General features: G+C 51.9%; 1 protein-coding gene across 1 annotated transcript in view; it reads left to right on the top strand.

Annotated features, from left to right (window-relative positions):
* Nucleotides 1–22,764, top strand: part of LOC100663566 (serine/threonine-protein phosphatase 2A regulatory subunit B'' subunit beta) — a 55,327-nt gene extending 32,563 nt beyond the window's left edge. The window contains exons 3-13 of the mRNA XM_064277857.1: nucleotides 8,482–8,585; nucleotides 10,174–10,276; nucleotides 11,029–11,103; nucleotides 11,676–11,762; nucleotides 12,417–12,573; nucleotides 14,591–14,639; nucleotides 14,987–15,076; nucleotides 16,297–16,472; nucleotides 17,520–17,638; nucleotides 18,107–18,213; nucleotides 22,437–22,764. Coding sequence (XP_064133927.1) covers nucleotides 8,482–8,585; nucleotides 10,174–10,276; nucleotides 11,029–11,103; nucleotides 11,676–11,762; nucleotides 12,417–12,573; nucleotides 14,591–14,639; nucleotides 14,987–15,076; nucleotides 16,297–16,472; nucleotides 17,520–17,638; nucleotides 18,107–18,213; nucleotides 22,437–22,575 — 1,206 coding nt within the window. The 3' untranslated portion in view covers nucleotides 22,576–22,764. The remainder of the gene's footprint in view (nucleotides 1–8,481; nucleotides 8,586–10,173; nucleotides 10,277–11,028; nucleotides 11,104–11,675; nucleotides 11,763–12,416; nucleotides 12,574–14,590; nucleotides 14,640–14,986; nucleotides 15,077–16,296; nucleotides 16,473–17,519; nucleotides 17,639–18,106; nucleotides 18,214–22,436) is intronic.
* The last annotated feature ends 1,322 nt before the right edge of the window (nucleotides 22,765–24,086 follow it).

Genomic DNA, 24,086 nt, shown 5'->3' with positions numbered 1-24,086 from the left:
CCATTCCTGAAGCCAACTCTTCAGACATGGCTTGGACTGGACAATGGGTTGAAGAGGGATGCTGGTGAGGAATGAGCTTCTTGGATCAGGTGGACACTTGAGACTATTTTGGCATCTCCTGCCTGGAGGGGAGATGAGAGGGTGGAGGGGGTTAGAAGCTGGCGAGAAGGACATGAAAAGAGAGAGTGGAGGGAGAGAGCAGGCTGTCTCATTAGGGGGAGAGTTTTTTCTTAGTTTTCAAATTGTAAGTTGTGTATTTCTTTTGTTTTAATTTACTCCAGAGTATTTTTTTCTTTCGATGCCGTTGTAAATGGAATCGTTTTCTTAATTTTATTCTTGGGTTGCTCGTTGTCAATCAGCCGTTGAAAACCCTGTGGTGCACAGTTCTGTTCTGACACTCATGGGTGCGTCGTGAGCCAGAGTCGATGCCGTGGCAACCGGGAAAATAGTGCATAGAAATACACGATTTTTGTATGTTGATCTCGTATCCTGCAATGTTGCTGAATTCATTTATTAGTTCCAATAGTATTTTAGGAGACCTGATGGCACAGTAGTTAAAGGTTCCTCGGCTGCTAACCTAAAGGTTCGAGCTCCCCAGTGGCTGTGCAGGAGAAAGATGTGGCAGTCTGCTTCCGTAAAAATTAAAGCCTTGGGAACCCTATGGGGCAGTTCTACTCCGTCCTGTAGGGTCGCTATGAGGCGGAAGCTACTTGACAGCAATGCCATAAGCAGAAACTATCTGGGGAATTTGAATCGTAGTTGTAAGGATGTTGGTATACACTTGCTGTATACCTAATTGTTCTTGTCCACTTTGAGCCGGTTAACTAAATGAGTTTTTTTTTTTATTTCTTTCATTGTTTTCCCTCCTTGCTTTTTGTCTGATACAGTTTGAAGGACATGGGATTCTCTATTCCTTAAATGCCAGTAAGCTCTCCCCTCCTCCACTGGGTCTGCTTTCTTCTACAGGAGAACGAGTTTTTCTTTTTTACCATTAATTTTCCAAGTGTAACTCAGGTTTTTTATTTCTTGCATCGATGTCAGTAATTTATATTTCTTCTGAAATAATTTTTGCATAATTTATCAGTTTACTACTCTAAAGCTTTTCATTGTCTTCTGTATTTTTTTTTTTTTTTTAAGTCTGTGGTTTATCTGCAGGGAGCCTTGGTGACATGATGGTTAAGCGCTCAGCTGCTACCCAAAAAGCTGGCAGCTCCACGAGAGAAAGACCTGATAATCTGTTCCCGTAACGATTACAGCCTAGAAAACCCTATGAGGCAGCTCTGCCCTGTCACAGTGGGTTGCCGTGAGTCGGAACTGACTTGACGGCACACAGTCACGATGGTTTATCCCCACATAGGACCCTTTTGCTTTATTGTTTACTTCTGCTATTCTTTCTTCCATTCTCAAGATCAACTCATACTACTTTTTTCTAATAAGTATCTTTGAGCTTGTTGATTATTTTTATAATTTTTTGTTTATCCTTTTCCTAAATTTCTGCTCTCATTTTTATTATTTTCTTCCATGTAGTTTTTCTTTTTTTTTTTCTATTTATTCTGCCCTTCTTTTTCTAGCCTCTTGGGTTAACTACTTATTCTTTTTTTCTTCCCCTGCTTTGGGTCAGTTTTACTGGGATGTGATTTACATACAACAGGGTTCACCTGCATATCGACCACCGTAATCAAGATGTGGGACATTTCATCACCCGTGAACGTCCCTGTGCCCTTTGTAATCAACCCCACTGCTTGGCCCTGGCCACCCACAGATCTGCTTTGTGTCTCCCAAGTCTTGCCCCTTGTAGAATTTCACACGAATGGTGTCAGGGTGCGTTGGCTTCTGCGTCTGGCTTCTTGTTACAGGTTTATGTCTATGCTCACGAAGGATAATGGTCTGCAGTGTTTCCAGGTTGCTCTCGGGGTAGTTCTGGCCTCTCGGAGCTGGCTGGGAAGTGTTCCTTCTATTCGCTTTTCTTGGGCCATTGTTTTTAAGTTTTTGGTAGAATTCACCAGTGAACCCACTGGGACTAAAGTTTTCTTTGTGGGGAGGTTTCTAACTACAATTTCTTTAATAAATACAAGTTATGTACATTTTCTCCGGTGAGCTCCAGTAGTTCATTTCATTTCTGACATGAGCATTTCTGTCTTCTCTCTTTTATTCTTCATTAGTCTGCCAGAAGCTGAATTTTCTTTACTTTTTTCCTCTCCCAAAAATCAGCATTTGGTATTAGTGATTTTCTCTTACAATTTTCTGTTATGTTGATTTTTTATCTTTTCTTTATCATTTCCTTCCTTCTGCTTACTTTAGATTTAATTTGCTCTTTTTCCAGTTTCTTAATGTGGCAGCTTTGCTCTTTAAAACTTTCTTCTTTTCTAATGTACGCATTTAATGCTGTAAATTTCCTTCTAAGCATTACATAACCTGTATCCTACAAATGGATGTATGTTCTTTCTTTCCTCATTTTCTTTTGGTTCTATCCAGATTCTAATTTGCTATGTTACTTCTCCTTTGCCCAATGAGTTATTTAGAATTTTGTTGCTTAATTTTAAAAACTCGCAGATTTTTCAGACATTTTTTTTGTTACTGATTTCTAATTTAATTCCATTGTGATCAGGGAACAGACTTTGCCTGATTTCAGTTATTTAAAAGTTGCTGAGACTTGTCTTAGGAGCGGACGTCTGTGTTTTAAGTGCTCCGTGTGGGCTTGAAAAGGAGATACATTCTTTGCAGTGTGTTGAATATCAGTTTGCTTGATAGTGTTTTCAAATCTTTGCAGTTTTACAGATTTTCTGTCTGCTCCTTCTGTCAGTGTTGAGACACCAGCCGTAATTGTGGATTTCTGTTTCTCTTTGCAGTTCTATCAGTATCTGCTTCATGGACGTTGAGGCTCTGTTAGAAAGCATGCCCCATTTAGGGTTTCTCTGTACCCTCCATGAATTGCCCCTTTATCACTATAACATGATCCGTTGTGTCCCCGGCAGTATTTCTTGCTCTGAAAGCTGCTTTGTCTGACATCAACGCATCCACAATGAAATACTACTCAGGAGTGAAAAGAAACGAACTATTGACACACAGAATAACGTAGGCGAGTCTCATTTGCATTGTGCTGAGTGAAGAGAAGCCAGACCTACGAGCTTCATAGGGTCTGATTCCATTGATACGACATTCTGGACAAGACACAACCATAGCTAGGCATGGAGAGCCGGTCAGTTGTGGGGGTTGACTCTAAAGGGGCAGGGGAGGGAGTTGTTGGAGATGATGGCACTCTGTGTAAAAACTGCTTTATATCTTTCATGTTTTAGAGCTAACTCATTTCCCATTCACTTCAGAAGATTTTTTAAAAAATTGTGAGAGATGATTTAGGTCAAAGCTGATTTTCTTCGTTTAATTTTTAAATGAAAATATTATGATGATATACCACAGTAAAACTTTAAAAAGAAAAACCCTGTTGAATCTTTCAGCCACCTTTTAGGATTGAATAGAATTGGAATTCAAGGTGTGCATCCAGTTCCCCTAACTTTTTAATTGAGGTGTAGTTTACGTGAAGGAGCTCTGGTAGCGTATCAGTTAAGTGATCGGCTGCTAACCAAAAGGTTGGCGGTTTGAACCTATCCAGCAGCTTCATGGGACCTGGCCATCTGCTCCCATAAATATTGAACCAGAATAACCAAACCCATTGCCACGGAGTCGATTCCAACTCATAGTGACCCTATAGGACAAAGCAGAACTCCCCCATAGCGTTTCCAAGGCCTTGATCTTTATGGACGCAGACTGCCACACCTTTCTCCTGGGAAGCCACTGGTGGGTTCAAACTACCGACCTTTGGGTTAGCCGCCAGGCACTTAACCACCTAGAAAACTCTGTGGGGCAGTTCTGTGTCACATGGTGTTCCTGTGAGGTGAAACTGACTCAACGGCACCTACTGACTACAACAACGTAGCTTATATACAAACGAGCATACAAACCTTAATTCACACACATCTCTGGTTGTTGACAAATGCATAGAGTCATGTACACAGCACCAGCACTGGTTCAGAGCAGCACCATTGCCCCCAAATCCTAAGTGATGAACCTTTATACACCCTAGACCCAGAGAGCGAGTATTTCTGGCACCCCAATTAGTCCCCCCGGGTAGCCAGAGTTGTGAATGCTACTGGGATTAGCGTTAACAGAACCAAGCACGCACATTCTTTGTTATCTTTCTTCCGCAGCTCAGTATTGTGTCCATCAGATTCATCCACACGTGCGTGGAGCCATTGGCTCTTCCTTTTCATTGCTGCATTGTATTCTACTCTTTGACTATACCATGATTTATCCATCCAGCCTGCTCCTCAGGGACAGTTGGGTTGTTTTTGTCTTGGGGGCATTATGGATAAAACTACTATGAACATCCTTGTTGGTGTCTTTTGTGAGCACAAGCACTCGATTCTGTTGGTGAGTTCCTAGGAAGAGAACTGATGGTTTGCACATGTTAACTACGTTAGTAGAACTGCCTGTTTTCCCGGGTAGCTGGACCACTTTACTATCCCAGCAACACCACTCCAGAGTTGCGGTTCCTCCAGACCCTGTTACCAGAGCTTGTATTTCCAGTCCTTTCAGTTCTAGCCATTCACAGGGTGTTTGTGCTGGTGTCTCGTGCTTTTAATTGGCGCCAAGCACGTTTTCATGTGCTTTCTGGCCACATGCATGTTCTTTCTCTTGGAGTGCCCATTCAAGTCTGTTGCCCTGTCTTTTAAGTTGTGGTGTTTGGGTCATTTTTTAAAAATCGATTTATAGGAGTTATTTAAAATTCTGCATATGAGTCTTTTGTCAGAAATAATGTATTGCAGATATCCTTTCCCAATCAATGGCTTGTCTTTTTGTTCCTCCAACGATGTCTTTGGTTGAACAGAAGGTCTCAGTGTTAAAGTAGTTCAGTTTACCAGTCTGTTCTTTCAGGGTAGTATTCTTGAGTCCTGTTTAAGAATTTTTATCTACTCCAAAGTTATGCGGATCTTTTCTGTTTTTCAGGAAGTTTACTCTTTCACATTCAGGACTGTGATCTATTGCACATTAATTTTTATGTACGATGTGAGGTAGGGATCAAGATTTTTTTATTTATTATTTAATGTGGCAAGTCCGCGGACGCAGTACTTCTATTAAAAAGATTCTCCTTTTCCTACTGGATTGCAATTGTGCCTTTGGCCCGAATCAGTTAACTGGCTATGTGAGGGCCTGAAACTCTGTTCTCCTCCATTGCTCTGTTTCTTTTTCCTTGTGCTGATACTACATTGTCTTAATTACTGTAGCTTTATAAAGAAAGCCTTGAAATGCAATTCCTCCAATTTTCTTCTTCTTCTTTTTTTTCCCCAAGCATTTCCATGTTTTAGAATCAGCTTGTCAATTTCTACAAAAAAAAAAAAAACCAACTGGGTGTTGATTGGGATTGCAATGAATCTTTAGAACATTTTTGGAACAATGGACATTTTAACAACATCAAGTCTTCAGACCTGTTAGTATGCTGTGTTCCTCCATTTATTTGGGTCTTTCGTAATTTCTCCCAGCAATGTTTTCTTTGTAAAGATCTTGTACACTTTTTATTAAATTTATTGATAGGTTGATTTTAGATGGTCCGTTTTAAAATTTCTTTTTTCAATCGATTGTTGCTAGTATATTGAAATATAACTGATTTTTGTATTTGCTATTGAACCTGGATCCAGCAACCTTGCCAAGTTTTTACACTTAGCAATTCTAAATTTTGTAAACCTTTTGGATTTTTGCATATCAAATCATATGATTTTAAATTGACAGTTTTGCCTCTTCTTTTTCAATCATTATCTTTTATTTCTCTCTCTTGCTTTGTTGCCCTGGTTAGGACATCCTGTTCTTATTTCCAAGCTCAGGGAGGAATCGTTCTCGTGTTTCACCATTAAGTGTGACGTTACCCAGAGAGTCTTCTGTAGATACCCTTTATTACAGTACGGGTGTACCTAGTTTCCTGGCTTTTTTTTTTTTTTCTTTAATCGTGATTTATATATCTAGACAGACAGACAGTTGTTAGTTGCTGTCTTACGCTGTCTTCTAGTCTTCTATAGAGAAGCAAAACCAGTGAAGGATGTAAATAGAGAGAGAGAGAGATTTATCTCATGGAAATGGCTCATGTGGTTGTAGAGGCTGGCAAGCCCCAAGTCCATGGGTCAGGCGTCAGGTCAGAGGCTTCGCCTGGCTCACAGGCTGCAGAGGCTGGTGAATCCCAAGATCAGCAGGCAACATGGCAGGCACCTGGCTTAAGTTCCAGGAGCCAGAGGTCAGACAATGAGGAACTGGATGTAGGATCCAGAACAAGCAAAACCCAGCAAACTTTTCCGGAACGTCTGTATGTATTGAATGCAGGCCACACTCCTGAGGAAATTGCCCTTACAGCTGATTGGCTGATCACATCAGATACATCATGGAGGTGAGTACCTTATATCACAAAATGGAGGATAACTACATCATTACATAACTGCCGAACCATTGAGAATCATGGCCCAGCCAATGTGACACACAACCTTAACCATCATAGCTGCCACCAAGCCACTTCCGACTCACGGTAAACCCACATTTAACAGAATGAAACGTTGCCCCGTCCTGCACCATCGTCACAATAGTAGGTATGTTTGAGCCCATTGTTGCAGCCACTGTGTCACTCCATCTTGTTGAGGGTCTTCCTCTTTTTTGCTTACCCCCTACTTTACCAAGCATGGTGTCCTTCTCTAGGCACTGGTCCCGCCTGATAACATGTCCCAAGTACGTGAAACAAAGTCTCACCTTCCTCACTTCTAAGGAGCCTTCTGGCTGTACTTCTCCCCAGGCAGATTTGTTCATTCTTTTGGTAGTCTATGATATATTCAGTATTCTTCTCCAACACCTTAATTCAAGCGTCTGTGTGTGTGTGTGTGTGTGTGTGTGTGTACATATGTACATACCTACAAACAAAAATGTACATACACATATACATTGCCGAATTCAATTTGCTAATAACGTATTTTATTTAGGGTTTTGAGTCTGTGTTCATGAGGGACATTGGCCTGTAATTTTCCTTCCTTGTGTCCTTGGCAGGTTTCAGAATCTGGGTCACGCTGACCTCATCAGAGTTGGGAAATGCTCCTTCCTTTTTTATTCTCTGGACGGGCTCGCATACCATCGACATTATCTCTTCTGTAAACACTTGGAAGAATTCACTGGTGAACCCTCCTGGGTCCGGCATTTTGTTGGCAGAAAAGTTTTTAATTATGTGTTCAATCTCCTGAAGAAACATAGGACTGTCGAGATTTTCTCTTCCTGTGTTGGTTTTGGTTAGGTGTGTTAATGAAGTAATTTGTCCATTTCACCTAAATTGTCAAATTTATTGGCATAAAGTTATTCATAATATCCACGTACTACCCTTTTTTTTTTTTTCCGGTGCAAATACACACAGCAAAGCCGGCTCCCGTTCCACAGTTTCTAAAGAAAATGTTCAGTGACGTTGGTTATGTTCTTCACGTCGTGTCAAGATTCTCCTTGTTTCTGTTCTAGTTGTTTCACTTTCCTGTATTTAATCTCCCTGCTGCCATCTCTTCCATGTTTTATAATCTGTTGACCCTTTGGTCTTATATAGATTTTTATATTTTTTTGGGGACACAGTACTGAAGGGTGACAATCTACTCTTTGGGCTAAACCGTTACTTATTTTAAAGGTGACTTCAGGGGATAATTTCAGTTCAAGGTTTGAAGAGTGCAGCCTCGGTAGGTCCAGCGCTTAATGTCGACGGGAGCTGTAGTGATGTCCTCTCATTCCTGACGTCGGTCATCTGTGTTTTCTTTCTTTTGTTCTTGAAGAGTCTTGCTAAAGGGGCATCAATTTATTTTAAAAATCTTATCAAAGAAATGACTTTGGTTGTATTGATACTCTTTACTGATTTGCTTTCTTTTTCGTTCATTTGGGCTCTTTATTTTCCTTTTCTTTCTGAGACAGAAGCTTGGGACATTGTTCATCTTCAACCTTTCTTTGTTTCTAGTGCGTGTGTTTAAAGCTACAAACTTACCTGTGGTCATCGCTTACCTGCACTCAATACGGTTTGACAGTGTTTGCATTTAAAGCATTTTCTGAGTTGTCTTGTGGAAGTATGTTGCTTAATTTCCACACATTCGAGGGTTTGCATGTTGCCTTCCTGTACAGATTTCCAAGGTATTTTAACCGTGCTTAGGGGATTTGTTCTGGGCACAGTGCCATGGCTCTCTGTTCATAGCAGTGTCTGACGACGGAAATAAACGACCTGGCTTGCGAGAATGAAAACATACCTTGCGTTTTGAGGAAACAAGTTGACACCCATTGCTGCAGCTGGTGGGTTTGGAAAGTTATGTTCTGATTTTCTGCAGCAGCAGCAGGGCGGTCCCTTTGTAGCCTCAGCATCAGAGCTCAGGCCTCGTAATGTGAGGCTGGTGAGGGAGTCAGGGTTCGCAAATGTTCTCTTCTGCCCCAACGCAGGCCTGTGGCTGCCCGCTGTACTGGAAGGGGCCGCTGTTCTACGGTGCCGGGGGAGAGCGCACAGGCTCCGTGTCCGTTCACAAGTTCATCGCCATGTGGAGGAAGTGAGTCCTGCCCCTGGGAGGGTGGGGGGCGTGGGGAGACATGCAGAGGCTTGTGTGTAGATGCTCAGACGTGTGGGCATATGGAAGTGTGGACACAGGGCCAAGTGAATGTGTGGACACGTGGACATGAGGGGTGTGGACATGTGGACGCTTGAACATGTGGGCATATGGAAGCGTGGACACAGGGCCAAGTGAATGAGTGGACACGTGGACATGAGGGGTGTGGACATGTGGACGCTTGAACATGTGGGCATATGGAAGCATGGACACAGGGCCAAGGGGATGTGTGGACACGTGGACATGAGGGGTGTGGACATGTGGACATTTGGATGTGTGGGCACAAGCCAAGGGGATGTGTGGACACGTGGACATGTGGACATTTGGATGTGTGGGCATATGGAAGTGTGGACACAGGGCCAAGGGGATGTGTGGACACGTGGACATGAGGGGTGTGGACATTTGGATGTGTGGGCATATGGAAGTGTGGACACAGGGCCAAGGGGATGTGTGGACACATGGACATGAGGGGTGTGGACGTGGACGTTTGGATGTTTGGGCATATGGAAGTGTGCACACAGGGCCAAGTGAATGTGTGGACATGTGGGCACGACGGGTGTGGACATGTGGGTGTATGGAAGTGTGGACACAGGGCCAAAGGGATGTGTGGACGTGTGGACGCTCAGACGTGAACACTCGCACGTGTGGACATGTGGATGCTTGGAGGTGTGGGCATGTGGAAGCATGGACACGGGGCCAAGTAGATGTGTGGACACATGGACATTAGGGGTGTGGACATGTGGACACTCGGACATGGGCATATGGAAGCATGGACACAGGGCGAAGTGGATGTGTGGATATGTGGACATGAGGGATGTGGACGCTCAGACAACACTTGGTCATGTGGATGTGTGGGCGTGTGAGCATGTGGACCTTAGTCACATGGAGGTACGGGCATGTGAGCACGTGGAGCTTGGTCGTGTGGGTGTGTGAGCACATGGAGCTTGGGCTTGTGAATGTGTGAGCACGTGGAGCTTGGTCGTGTGGATGCATGGGTATGTGGGCGTGTGAGCATGTGGACCTTAGTCGCATGGAGGTACGGGCATGTGAGCACGTGGACCTTAGTCGCGTGGAGGTACGGGCATGTGAGCACGTGGACCTTAGTCGCATGGAGGTACGGGCATGTGAGCACGTGGAGCCTGGTCGTGTGGGTGCATGGGTATGTGGGCGTGTGAGCACGTGGACCTTAGTCTTGCGGAGGTACGGGCATGTGAGCACGTGGAGCTTGGTCATGTGGACGAGTGAGCATGTGGAGCTTGGTCGTGTGAATGCATGGAGCTTGGACGTGCGGCCTTCAGGGCCTATGCTCTCACTTGGAGACCGCTTTGCTTCAGGCACGTTCTTCTGCCCTGTCACAGCAGAGATTTGGCCATGGGCAGCTTGTGGGTACACCTGGGCCCCCACATGCTGTCCCACTCCGCCAGGCTGTCTCCCTGCGCCCCACGGTCGACAGTCCCTGCCCTCACGCCTCTGCAGAGGGCTGCTCCTGTGTTCGCGTGTCAGAGCAGTGGGCATCCTCTGTCCCCTCCAGGGTCCTCCAGAACTGTCACGATGACGCCGCCAAGTTTGTGCACCTCCTCATGAGCCCTGGGAGCAACTACCTGGTGCAGGAGGACTTCGTGCCCTTCCTCCAGGTAACACTCAAGGGCCCCTGGGGACCCCTTGCCTTCCCTGGGGAGCTCCGTGCCTTCCCTGGGGAGGGCCGCCCACATGGCTTGTATGAGGACATGGTTTAATCTCCAGCCTTTCTCACATTTCTGTAAACATCACCTGCACACCTTCAGCATCCACAACACGAGGAGGTGGGGTCAAGGGGGCAGAGGGTCACCATGGGCCTCGCCCTGCACAGAGCAGGTCAGACCTATAGGTTCGTGCTCCGGGCGCCACTAAACGCATATGTGCTCTGCAAAGTGATAGAGAGAGCTCGTCATCAGGCGTCACTCAAATATCATTTGAAAAAAAAAAGATCACAGCCTAGAAAACCGTATGGAGCAGTTCTCCTCTGTAACTCACGGGGCCGCTGTGAGTCTGAATCGTCGATGGCGGCTAAACATAGTAGCAGAGCAGTGCAAGTTCAAGTGACCTGAAGGGCGTGTGGTGGTAATTCTTTGCAAAATGAGGATATTTCACACGGACTTACATGTTGGTTGTTAAAATTTTACATTTGCCGAGTTATCCTTTACTGCGAGAGGCTGTAAAATTGTAGGTGTCGTTTTAGCTCACCTGCGGGCTTCAATCTGTCGGGGTCCCTAAGTAATGTGGTTGAGGTCCTTTTATAGGAAGTAACGCCTCCGGCACAGCCTCTCAGGTGGTTTGTGTTGGGGTGTGCACACGCCCCTGTGCACACGGGCAGACATGCCTCAGCACTCTCCCCTTCTGTGTGCAGGACGTTGTGAACACGCACCCCGGCCTGTCCTTTCTGAAGGAGGCGTCCGAGTTCCATTCCCGCTACATCACCACCGTGAGTATCTGCTCCTGGTCATGCACAGCGTGCTCCCAAAAGCCCCTTCCAGAGCCGGCCCTGCTGAATCCTGATGTCAGTAGCCAAAGTCCTGCCCCCAGGTCCCCCGTGTTCCTCACCTGTAGTCTGAGTTGGGGGCAGCTCCACCTTGTGGTCTGTGAGGTCGAGTGGATAGATGCCCTGGGTGTGGGCACAGGACATGGTGAGCCTGGGTGCCGGCCCTCCTGCAGTCAGTGTGCAGAGCAGTCAGACTTCATCAGAGTCAGACGCCAGCAAGGCGGAGCCGAGTCCCCGGCAGGAAGAACGAGCCAGGGGCTCAGGCTGAGAAGACCCCTCGGAAGGCCCTGTCTCTCCCCCATGTGACCCCTATGGCCGCAGGGCTGTTCTCCTCTGCAGCCCCTGTGTGTAGGCTCTGTCCTCAGCTCTGTCCCCTAGTCCTGGTTTCTGTGCCCTGTGAGGGCATGTGGCTCCCCTGCTGGTCACTCAGGGCTCCTGCACCTGAGTTCTGCCCACAGGCTCACCTGGGCCTGGCTCCCCATGTCCCCCTCACGGCGCCCCCTCACCCACCACAGGTTATCCAGCGGATATTCTACACCGTGAACCGGTCCTGGTCGGGACGAATCACATGCATGGAGCTCAGGAAGAGCACCTTCTTGCAGGTACGCACCCAGCTTCACGGGGGAGCGTTCACGTGGAGACGCTGCCTGTATGTGCGTGAACCCTCTGGGGGGTTTGAACCTCACGAGGACATGGCTGGGGACCATTTTCGGGAGAACTCTCCTTCAGGGGTGGGGGTGGTGTCTGGGTGTGGTGCCCCTCAGCTGCTCTCCCTGAGATCCACCTGGAACAGCCAGACGGCCCCCAACCCCACGTGACCCCCCATCCCCACACGGCTGCTCCACGTGACCTCCCATCCCCACACGGCTGCTCCACGTGACCCCCATCCCCACACGGCTTCTCCACGTGACCCCCCCCATCTCCATACGGCTGTTCCACGTGACCCCCACATCACGACACGGCTGCTTCACATGACCCCCACATCACCACACAGCTGCTTCACGTGACTGCCACATCACCACACGGCTGCTCCACGTGACCCCCACATCACCACATGGCTGCTCCACATGATCCCTCATCTTCACACAACCCTTGTCCCCACCTGCTTGTCCTCCTATCCTCACCTGCCTATCCCACGCCCCCCACGTCCCCCCACACCCCCTGCATCCCCACCTGCCCTTTCCCTGTCCCCACCTGCCCGTCCTCCATCCCCACACTTCCCCCCATCCCCACACGGCCCCCCGTGTCCCCCACAGAACGTGGCACTCCTGGAGGAGGAAGCCGACATCAACCAGCTAACGGAGTTCTTCTCCTACGAGCACTTCTACGTCATCTATTGCAAGTTCTGGGAGCTGGACACTGACCACGACCTACTCATCGACCCCGACGACCTGGCCCGGCACAACGACCACGGTGAGGACAGTCATGGGCACCTAGACGCCCTGCGCCTCCCCAGACACGCACTTGCAGCTGATCACCTCCCATCCCCTCCGCCCCCAGTGTGGCTATGACCGCAGGCCCACGACTACGGGGTCCATAGGCTCACAACTATGGGGTCCGCAGGTCCATGACTGCGGCGTCCGCAGATCCATGCCCGAGGGGTCTACGGTGGCTTCCCTGTGGCTGGGAGCAGTGGGCCGTCCTCCCTCAGCAACCCCTGCTCACATGGGGTCTCCCTTGCCCAGCATCCTCCTCCTCTCCTTCAGCTACCTGTCCACCCTGTCCCACTGCGTCGACCTCCAGGGATCTGGTCAGCCCTGAGGCTTACACCACGTCAGCCAGGGTGGGCCCTCATGAGCGAGCCTCTGGGTTCCCCCATGGAATCTCCCTGACAAGCTTCTCCTCGCTGTGTGACTGTTCCCGCAGGTGAAGGTCCATTCCCACGGCACCTTCTCACACAGGTGAACATTTATACAGGTGGCTGCTCACACAGGTGAACATTCACACAGGTGACTGCTCACACAGGTGAACATTCCCATAGGTGACTGCTCACACATGACTGCTCATACAGGTGATCTCTCACACAGGTGAACATTCCCACAGGTGACGGCTCACACAAGTGACTACTCACACATGTGAACGTTCACACAGGTGAACACACACACAGGTGACTGCTCACATGTGAGCATTCACACAGGTGAACACACACACAGGTGACTGCTCACATGTGAGCATTCACACAGGTGGCTGCTCACACAGATGACTGCTCACACAGGTGAAGGTCCGTTGCCACAGCCCATGTTCCCATAGGTGGTCACTTCCCCCGGGAGAAGGAATCCCTGTCTTCAGGGCCTGCCTCCGACCTTCCTCGTCTCCGGCTGCCCTGTTTGCCCCTTGTCTGAGTCACCTCGTGCCGCTGTACAGAAATAGCACAAGTGTGGCTTCAACAAACAAGTTTATTTCCTCACAGTTGAGGAGGCTGAAAGTCTGGATTCCAGGCGCTGGCTCTAGGGGAAGGCCTTCTCTCTCTCTCTCATAAAAGAAAGCAGCCCCCTCCTATTGTCCAGTCGGGGAACCCAGACTTTTAGGGTTTGTGAAATCAGCTGTGGGGCCTGCGGCCACTTAGCTCTGTACAGTTTCCTTAAATCCACAGAGCCTGTGCCCCCACCGTGCGGAGCCCCCCACCATGAGCTCTCTGTCCTGCCCTGTGGAGCCTGTTTCCTGCAGTTCTGGAGGCTCGTGCCCTCCACGGCGTCTCCATGTGTGGGACCCTCACATCCTTCTGTTGGTCCTGAGCCGGCCCTTGTCCTTGTGCCCCAAGGACCCCAACAGTGGTGGTCAGTGGTCTCTCACAGATGCTGAAGGCCCATGAGGGTCAGGGTGGCCACCCAGTGCCAGAGGTGTGGTCTGATGTGCCCCCCTCCTCTGAGCAGTCTGAAGGCTTCCTGCAGGCGTGGCAGGAGGGCTGCCGTGCTGGTAGAGACCGGGCGGGGGTGTCTTGTGTCTTGTGCACCCACAGAGTGGTCCCCTCGACAGCGGCATTCATTGCCGCCACTGCCCCGAGAGCTGAACTCACCCATCAGGACTGAGGGCTCCCCGAGCGGGCATGGCGGGGCAGGAGAACTGTCCCCACAGCTTCATAAGCAGAAGGACATGGCTGTCTTCCTCCTGGTCGAGTTGCACTCAGATGCTCTCATTCTCACAGTCAGTCATGGTGGAGGTGGTCGTGTACACCTGGCGTGACGTGAGCGTGTCCTGCTTCTTACACGCCATCCATTTGAGGCCCCCGGCTCCACTTTACCGTTTGGGGTCAACAGGGCAGAATCCAGCTCTGTCCCAGGGACAGAACCTCCTTTGGGTGCTGGGCAGGTGGGCACAGGAATCGCGCAGTCGTGTTCAGTGCCCTCCTTGCACCCGAGACGCCCTCCGGGGCCCGCTGATGCCTGGCCGAGCACAGTGGACGGAGCTCACAGCCGCTCTTGTCTTGCAGCCATATCCAGGAAGATGGTGGAGCGGATCTTCTCAGGTGCAGTGACCAGGTGTGTCCGGCCACGGCAGTGTCTTCCCCACGTGAGCCCGGCCTTGGGCTGTTCCCCCCTCGAGTCTGGATCAGACCGTGGGTGCCATCTCAACCCCGCACGGCCAGGCCCCTCTGCTGGCCGGTCAGCCTCAGGAGGCCCCTTGACCTGGAGCCCTGGGCGGGGCTGTGACAGTGACGCCGCCTGTGGTCAGGAGACGCGTCCTCTGCGGGTCAGGCCATTTGGCCTCCGGCTGGAGGGAGGGTGGAGTCAGGATGCGGATGGGGGGGCTGTCAGCAGGGCAGGTGAGTGTGGACTGACAGCCATACCACGTGACAGCCAACTCCTGTCCCCGGTCCCGACCACAGAGGCAAGAAGGTGCAGAAAGAGGGGAAGATCAGCTACGCCGACTTCGTCTGGTTCCTCATCTCAGAGGAAGACAAGAAGACCCCCACCAGGTGGGTGCCGGCATGTGCCGTGCTGCCATGGCGGGAGGGTGTGAGCCACCTCCTTGGACACGCTGATGTGTGCGCCCACGGGGGTGAGTGCGGGTGGCGGGTGGCTGGCATGAATGTGCTAGAGACATGCCTGTGAGTGAGCAGCATGTGGGTGACGTGCATGCAGGCGATGTGTGCATGGACTGCATGTGGCTGGTGTGTGTGTGGGCAGTGTGCGTGCAGGTAGCGTGTGGCTGACGTGCGTGGGTGGCATGTGTGGGGGCAGTGTGCGTGCAGGTAGCATGTGGCTGAGGTGCTTGGGTGGCATGTGTGCGGGGCAGTGTGCATGCAGGTAGCATGTGGCTGACGTGTGGGTGGCACGTGTACGGGAAGTGTGCGTGCAGGTAGCATGTGGCTGACGTGTGGGTGGCACGTGTATGGGCAGTGTGAGTGCAGGTAGCTTGTGGCTGACGTGTGTGGGCGGTATGTGTGGGGGCAGTGTGCTTGCAGGTGGCGTGGCTGACATGCGTGGGTGGCACATGTACGGGCAGTGTGCGTGCAGGTAGCGTGTGGCTGACGTGTGTGGGTGGCATGTGTGGGGGCAGTGTGTGTGCAGGTAGCATGTGGCTGTGTGTGGGTGGCATGTGTGCGGGCAGTGTGCGTGCAAGTAGCATGTGGCTGATGTGTGTGGGTGGCATGTGTGGGGACAGTGCATGCAGGTAGCGTGTGGCTGATGTGTGCATGGGTGGCATCTGGGGCAGTGTGCGTGCAGGTGGCATGTGTGGGGGCAGTGTGCGTGCAGATAGCATGTGGCTGAAGTGTGTGTGTGGGCGGCATGTGTGCAGTGTGCGTGCAGGTAGCGTGTGGCTGATGTGTGCATGGGTGGCATGTGTGGGGCAGTGTGCGTGCAGGTAGCGTGTGGGTGGCATGTGTGGGGCAGTGTGCGTGCAGGTAGCGTGTGACGTGTGTGTGGGCGGCATGTGTGGGGAGCAGTGTACATGCAGGTAGGTGTGGCTGACGTGTGTGTGTGGGCGGCATGTGTGGGGCAGTGTGCGTGCAGGTAGCATGTGGCTGATGTGTGTGTAGGTGGCATGTGTACAGGCACTATGTATGCAGGTAGCGTGTGGCGGGTACTGTGTGTGTGGGTGGCACGTGTATGAGTAGTGTGCGTGCAGGTAGTGTGTGGCTGACGTGTGCATGTAGGTGGTGTGTAGCTGACGTGCAGCCCTGCTGGCTGTCAGCATCGAGTACTGGTTCCGCTGTATGGACCTGGACGGGGACGGGGTGCTGTCCATGTATGAGCTTGAGTACTTCTACGAGGAGCAGTGCCGCCGCCTGGACAACATGGCCATTGAGGCGCTGCCCTTCCAGGACTGTCTCTGCCAGATGCTCGACCTGGTGCAGCCCGAGCATGAAGGTGGGGGCCTGGGGCGGGACGGGGGGACTTTCGGGACAGGGCCGTGGGGTGGGGCTGGGGGATGGTGGGGCCCTTCCAGAACTGCCTCTCCGCCACACGCTCGACCTGGTGCAGCCCCAGCCTGGGGTGGGGGGGGGGCTGGGCTGGCCTGGGGCTGTAGGACTGGGACGGGGGGACTTTCAGGACAGGGTCCTGGGGTGGGGCTGGGGGGTGCTGGGGCCCCGACCGAGTGGGCAGAGGTACCTGTGTGGGGACCTGTGTGAGGGGCTGTTGGGCTGGGCCGTGCTCAAGCCCCCAGGGAGGGTTTGGGCCGTGTGGGGCTGACACGTGGCATCCCCAGGTCTCACTTGTAACGGGGGGACCAGACCTCAGGCCCTGGCGGCCTGGCCGACCACCAGTTTACATCCACTTTCTACATCCATCGATCACTTCTCAAAACCATCAGATCTTACTGGACGTGTAGCCCTGGCTGCGTCAAATGCGTGTCCTGACACAGCACGTAGTACCATGTAGACCTGCGACACGTGAGCCCAGCCCATCTTCTCAGGCGTGTGCTCACACACGGCATGTAGTAGTGTGCAGACCTGTGACCCGCGAGCCCAGCCTATCCTCTCAGGCGTGTGCTCACACACAGCACGTAGTACCGTGCAGACCTGTGACCCACGAGCCCAGCCTGTCCTCTCAGGTGTGTCCTCACACACAGTACATAGTACCGTGCAGACCTGTGACCCGTGAGCCCAGCCTGTCCTCTCAGGCGTGTTCTCACACACAGTACGTAGTACCGTGCAGACCTGTGACCCGTGAGCCCAGCCTGTCCTCTCAGGCGTGTGCTCACACACAGCACGTAGTACCGTGTAGACCTGTGACCCACGAGCCCAGCCTGTCCTCTCAGGCGTGTGCTCACACACAGCACGTAGTACCGTGCAGACCTGTGACCTGCGAGCCCAGCCTGTCCTCTCAGGCGTGTGCTCACACACAGCACGTGGTACGGTGCAGACCTGTGACCCACGAGCCCAGCCTGTCCTCTCAGGCAAGTGTCCCCTACAGGGAAGATCACCCTTCACGACCTGAAGAAGTGCAAACTGGCAAACGTGTTCTTCGACACATTTTTCAACATCGAGAAGTACCTCGACCAGGAGCAGAGGGAGCAGGTGTCCCTGCTCAGGGTGAGTACTGGGGGTACAGGTCTCCCTGCTCAGGGTGAGTGTTGGGGACAGCATTTCCCCATTCAGGGTGAGTGTTGGGAAGCAGCGTCTCCCCTCTCAGGGTGAGTGTTGGAGGGAGGATGTGGGTCTCCCCATTCAGGGTGTCAGGAAGCAGCGTCTTCCTGCTCAGGGTGTCAGGGTGCAGGTTTCCCCTCTCAGGGTGAGCGTCGGGGGTGCAGGTCTCCCCTCTCAGCGTGAGTGTCGGGGGGGGGGTGCGGGTCTCCCTGCTCAGGGTGTTGGGAAGCAGCGTTTTCCTGCTCAGGGTGTCGGGGTGCGGGTCTCCCCTCTCAGGGTGAGCGTTGGGGGAGGGTGCGGGTCTCCCCTCTCAGGGTGAGCGTCGGGGGTGCGGGTCTCCCCGCTCAGGGTGTCCATTGGGGGACACAGCATCCCTATGTGGTGTCTACACGCTCTAACACGTGTCTCATCCAGGAGACTGAGAGCGACGGCCCAGAGCTCTCTGCCTGGGAGAAGTACGCTGCTGAGGAGTACGACATCCTGGTGGCAGAGGAGGCTGCCGGGGACCCGTGGAACGACGGGTAAGACAAGAAAGCGTCTCCTCAGGTTCGCTGTCGGGGTTGTGCTCACCCCGTCCCCCGATTTACGCTGAGGACGGTAACCGTTTCGCGGGCCTCGTGACAAAACGGGTCTTGGCCGGGCCCCTGCACTCGGCTGACCGGGAGGTCCTGCCCAGGTGCCATGGGCACAGAGACCCCACAGTGGCCGGCCCCCCAGAGAACAGCCGGGCCCGACTGAGGACAGGCAGTCAGCTGACCAGCGTCTCTCTCACGGACCGCGCCTCTGCGTCTTCTCTCGGAAGGTGCCTTATCCAGAGTCCCCGAGATTTTCTTCCACAAGTTTCTTTTAGGTCTGCGGTCATTTTGAGCGCGTTTTGCACGCAGGGTGTGAGGTAGGTGTCGCAGTTCGCGTTTTGGCGAGCGAGTGCCCACTTGTGCCGGCACTTTTTTGAAAAGCCTGCCCCTCCTCCCCTGACGCGCCGTGGCTTCTGTCTGGAAAACCAGGGACCGCGTGCGTGTGGTCGGTTTTGGAACTCCGTTCTGTTATACGTGGGCCCGTTCACCCGTGCTGCACCGTGTCGGTGACCGTAGCTTTGCAGTGAGCGTGGGAATCGGACCATGGAGGCCTCGACTTTGTCTCCTTCAAAGTCGTGTGGCCTTCCTTTGCCTTTCCATGCAAATTTCCTAAAAACCTGCCTGGTGGTTTCCGTGAAAAACCCTGGAATTGTGGTGACTTTGTAGTTCAGTTGGTGAGTAGAAACTCGGGGGTGAGATCCTGCCAATGTTTTCCATCGCTTTCAGAACCGTCGTGGCTGTTGCAGGCTTTTGCCTTCATGTGCAAACTTAGAAACCAACTCATCTGTTTCTGCAAAAAAAACTCTGCTGAAAGTGTGAGATTTTGATGAATGAATAGATTGATTTGGGGAGAAATAACCTCTTAAATACCGAGTGTTCTAATCCATGAACAGAGTCCCCAGGTGGTGCAAACAGTGAACGCGCTCAGCCGCTAACCAAAAGGTCAGAGGTTCGAGTCCGCCCAGAGGCGCCTTGTTAGGTTGTTAGATGCTTTACTCAGAGCGACCCCGTGCACAACAGAAGGAAACACTGCCGCATCCCGCGCCATCCTCACAGTCGTTGTTATGCCTGAGCCCCTGGTCGCAGCCACCGTGTCAGTCCATCTCATGACGTCCTTCTCCGGGGACAGGTCCCCCTGATAACATGTCCAAACTACGTGAGACCACGTCTCACCATCTTTGCTTCTAAGGAGCGCTCTGGCTACACTTCTGAGACTTGGTCATCGAATTATTTACTTTTCCTTGCCTACCGCACTGCCTGGGGTGTCCATTGTGACGCTCACTATCGGGAGCGGGGGCCTTTGCCTGTTCCCCATCTTAGCTGAGACGCATTGTCACTTCCACTCAGCACGATACCAGCCGTGGGGGTTGGTAGACGCCCTTTATCAGCTTGGAGAACTTTCTGTTCCTGGTGCGCTGAGATTTGTTTTGTTTTGTTTTTAAAACATGAGTTGATGTTGGATTTTGTCCGATGGTTTTGGTCAAACAGTTTTTCTTCCTTATTCTGTTGCTACACAGAATTATGTTGAGTGGTTTTTGGTTGTTGAACCGGCCTTGCTTTCCCAGGATAAGTCCTACTTGGTCAGATATGTTACCCTTTTTATAGACTGTTAAGGAGCCATGGTGGCACAACTGTTAAGCACTTGGCTGCTAACCAAAAGGTTGGCAGTTTGAATCCACCAGCTGCTCCATCAGAGAAAAGATGTGGCAGTCTGCTTCCATAAAGATTTACAGCCTAGAAAACCCTACCTGGTCCTGTAGGGTCGCTATGAGTTGGAATAGTCTTGACGGCACCCAAGTATGGCAAGAACCCGTAGTGTTGGATTCACTGTACTGACGCTTTTCCCAGGAGTTTTTCTTCCTTCGTCCGCTGGTACAGTCACATCAAGTGAACCTTTGTTGTGGAACCAGTTTCGCGTTCCCTGGACAGACCCTACTTGGTCAGACACGTATCCCTTCTTACACACGGCTGGGTTCACTCTGCTAGCGCTTTTCCCGAGAGTTTCTGTGTCTGTGTTCACAGGGGTGCTGTTCTGCACTTTCCTTCCTTGGGGCGTCTTTGGCCTCGCAGACGGAGCTGGGAAGTCTTCCCTCCTCTTTCCTGGGCAGTGTGTGTACAGACAGTGTGATTTCTTCCTAAATCTTTGTGAAATGAGCCAGTGGCGCCATCTGGACCTGGAGTTGTCTTTGTGGGTTTTTATTTTTTTTAACAGTTTTGTGGAAGTATAACTGAGATGACCCTGCTCAGAGTGTACACTCTGATAAGTTGTGACCTCTGTATCCACCCGTGAAACCATCGCCACAATCAGGAGAGCGAGTCTTGTGCCTTTGGGGTCCCCTCCTTGCACCCCCCAAAGAAAGCACTGATCTGCTTTCTCTAATTATAGATAAGTTTGTATTTTCCAGAATTTTATATGTTTGGTACAATTTACCAGCAACGCCATGTGGTGCTGGAGTTTTCTTGGTGAGAATCTTTGACTCTGAATTCATCTGTGCCGGACTTCTACCCTAAAGGTTGGTAGTTCAAACCCACCCAATGGCACTGCAGAAAAAAGGCCTGGTGATCTGTTTCCGTAGATTCCAGCCGAGAAAAGCCTATGGGGCAGTTCTGCTCGGTCACATGGGGTCACCACGAGTTGGAATCAACTCAGCCACAATGGGTTTTGTTTGTTTTTTTTTTTAAAACAAAGATAGGACTGCTCAGGCAATCTGTTTCTTCTTGAGTGAGCTTTGGTGGTTTGTCCCTCAGGGAATTTCTCCATTTATCTGAGTTGTTTTGTTTATGGTTATTTATAACATCCCCCGATATTCTTTCAATATCTGTGGAATCTGCCATGATACCACCTCTCACTTCCCCGATACAGTTTTTTCCCCTTTTTTTCTTAATCCGTGTGCCTACAGGTTTATCAGTGTTATCGATCTCAAAGGGCCAGTGTCCTTGATTTTCTCTGTTGTGTTTGTGTTTTCTGTTTCACTCATTTCTGCTGTCATTTTCTTTCTGTTTACTTTGCGGTCACTTTTTCAGGTTTCTTCAGGTAGACTCTTTGGTCATGGACTGGAGGCCTTTCATCTCCCCCAAATCGGGGTTTTCAGTGCTAGCGTTTCCCCCATACGCAGAGCTAGGATGATGTTGTGTGTTCATTTTTATTTCTGTCAAAAGACTTTCTAGTTTTCCTTTGGTCCCTTTGACCCACCGGGCACACAGAGGTTTATTTTACCCACTCCTCATGGGCGCACGTGTATTTTACGTACTTCTCATGGGCGCGTGTATATGCGCTCACACACACACTCACACAGCACACGCACGGTGACTAGCCTGGCAGGACCCACACAGCTGGGCTCGGCAGGGCACACATGCTCTGGATGCGAGTGCTGCGTTCGGTTTTTGTAAAATCTGTTGTGGAGCTGACCCGTCTCACAGCCACCCCATGTGTCAGAGTAGAACTGCACCCTATAGGGCTTTCAGTGGCTGATTTTTTGGAAGTTGATTGCCAGGCCTTTCTTCCCAGGTGACTCTGGGTGGACTCGAACCTCCAACCTTTCAGTTAGCAGCCGAGCACGTTAACCTTTTGCAGCTTTTAGGGATTCCTGGTTTTGTGTAGGGGCCTTAAAAGTTCTTGAGTTTGGCAGTCACAGGAATTGGGACTCCCAGACCTCGGTTCCCTGCCTCAGTTGTTCCAGGGGCTCATTTGAGAAAGAAAGCTGCTGTCTGTGAGGTGGTATCACAGGAGAGGAACAAGTCTGGGTTTGTGGGGCGACAGACCATGGTTTCAGTCTGGGGTCTCTGGATCCTTCTGGACTTGCCCTTGGGTGTGATTATTTCTAAACTTTGCTCTGAAGTGAACTTCCCAGAAGTAGTAGAATCATTCCCCAAAACTGGGGCGGGCAGCGCATGTTCTGTATTGTTATTGTTGCCGACACGTCAGCTCCGACTCACGGTGACCCCGTGTACAACAGAACAAACAAAACACTGCGCGTCCCGCACCACCCTCATGGAGGTTCTCCCTTGTTTTCGCTGACCCTCCATTTCAAGCGTGATGTCCTTTTCTAGCAACTGGTCCCTCCTGATGACATGCTCGGGGACCTGGCTGTGCTCACACAAGCCCAACATCACAGCAGCCCGCCCAGCCACGCGTCCCCAGCTGCATCCTCACGGCCTTTCTCTTGCAGGTACGAGCCCGAGCTCAGCCCCGTGGACCCCAAGCTGCGCCCACAGCTGGACACGAGGCCTTTCCTGGAGGCGTCATCCGCATTGGGCACCGTGGACCTGTACGAGTATGAGGGCGACGATGGCCCGCAGCTGCTGTGACCGCAGGGGACGGGGAGGGGACGACAAACAGCCAGTCAGCTCAGCAGTGGTTGGCCACTGCCCCCAGACATGGCGCAGGCTGGTATAGGACAGACAGACAGTTAGTTGCTGCAACGTCTTTATAGAAACAAAGTGCGTTTGTATGAATGATAAATTTTTATTTATTCAGTACTGTGCTGTCAGGGTGGTTATTGGTGGCGTGGTCTCCGTCTGCATGGACGCAGCCCCCCCATGTCCACCGGCCCCCAGAATTGTGGCAGGGACACACTTGGTGCCTCAGGCCTGTCATTTACACAGGCAGACCCTCCCCAGGAAAGTGCGGGGACCCACGCCCCTCGCCCACATCTGTGCGTTACTGCGGCCACCTCAGTCTGGGGCTTTTGGCAGCCGAGTTTCTCCCCCCAGCAGCTCGTCGCCGACCTCCCATGAGCAGGAACAGTGCTACGGCCACACCAATCACGAGCCCAAGGACAGTGGACCGTCCCATCCAAGGTGGTGAGCACCCACCACATGGTGCGGATGCTCTGACACGGCTCACGGACGCGTTCGTGGACATGTAGAAACATGCAAAGACCTCTGCTGCTACGTGTTCAGACGTCCAGGAGCGTTCTACGATGTCACGTCTGTGCCTCCAAAGACTCAGTGGATGTTTGCCCGGGAGCAGCAAGGAGCACGCCACGTGGCCTCACACGGGAAGGGACCCCGGGTGGCAGGAGCCTCCACCCACAGAGCAGGCCACACATCACAGCAGCCCCCAACACTGCCATCGTCCCAGGTCATGGTGATGCACGGCAACAGGCTACTTGGCCTGATGCCTCATGCCTAGGCGGCCACACTGCTGCCCACTGGCTTAGGGACATGTGTGACCTGCTCGGTGACCTGGGGGCCACGCTGTGCTCCACGGCCACTGGACTGGGATGGTGATAGAGTGAAGGCCGGAGTCTGGACATAGCACCAGGTCCACTTGTGGCATTGACGGGGTGAGGTCGTGTCCTGGTGGCCTCAATCCAGCAGCCCCTGCAGAGATGGGGGCTCAGCATGAGCACCCTGGTTCCCACAGGAGGACAGTCCCCAGGGGGCCCAAAAGCCCTTCACAGGGAATAGGGGCTGCTCCCCAGAGCACCCACAGGGGCCACATCACAGGGTCCCCTGGGACATGGACTGTAAGTGTCCCTGCTATACTGCGGCCGAGCCCACGCCCCAGACAACCGTCCACCCAGCCAGACTGGGTCAGCTGCCACTAGAACCCACGTCTCTGTGTCCATCTGCACAAAGGAGACCCCCCTAAAAGTCAGGGTACCCTCAGTCAGCATCCTCTACCTCTGGCCCAGGGGCGGCAGGAGAGCAGGGCCCGAAGGTGGGAGCCACCTCCTCGTCCACGCCACAGTCCACGTCAACATCCTTGCTGCCTGAGCCCTCAGACTCCTCGGACCACAGGAGATCACGGTGAACACATCCCTGCAGGAGCAGCGGTACCGTGTGGGGTCCTGGCCACCCCAAGGCTGACCTCA

Source organism: Loxodonta africana, chromosome X (genome assembly GCF_030014295.1).
Source record: "Loxodonta africana isolate mLoxAfr1 chromosome X, mLoxAfr1.hap2, whole genome shotgun sequence".
NCBI classification, from domain to species: Eukaryota; Metazoa; Chordata; class Mammalia; order Proboscidea; family Elephantidae; genus Loxodonta; species Loxodonta africana.
This window is presented reverse-complemented; position numbering and strand designations above follow the sequence as displayed.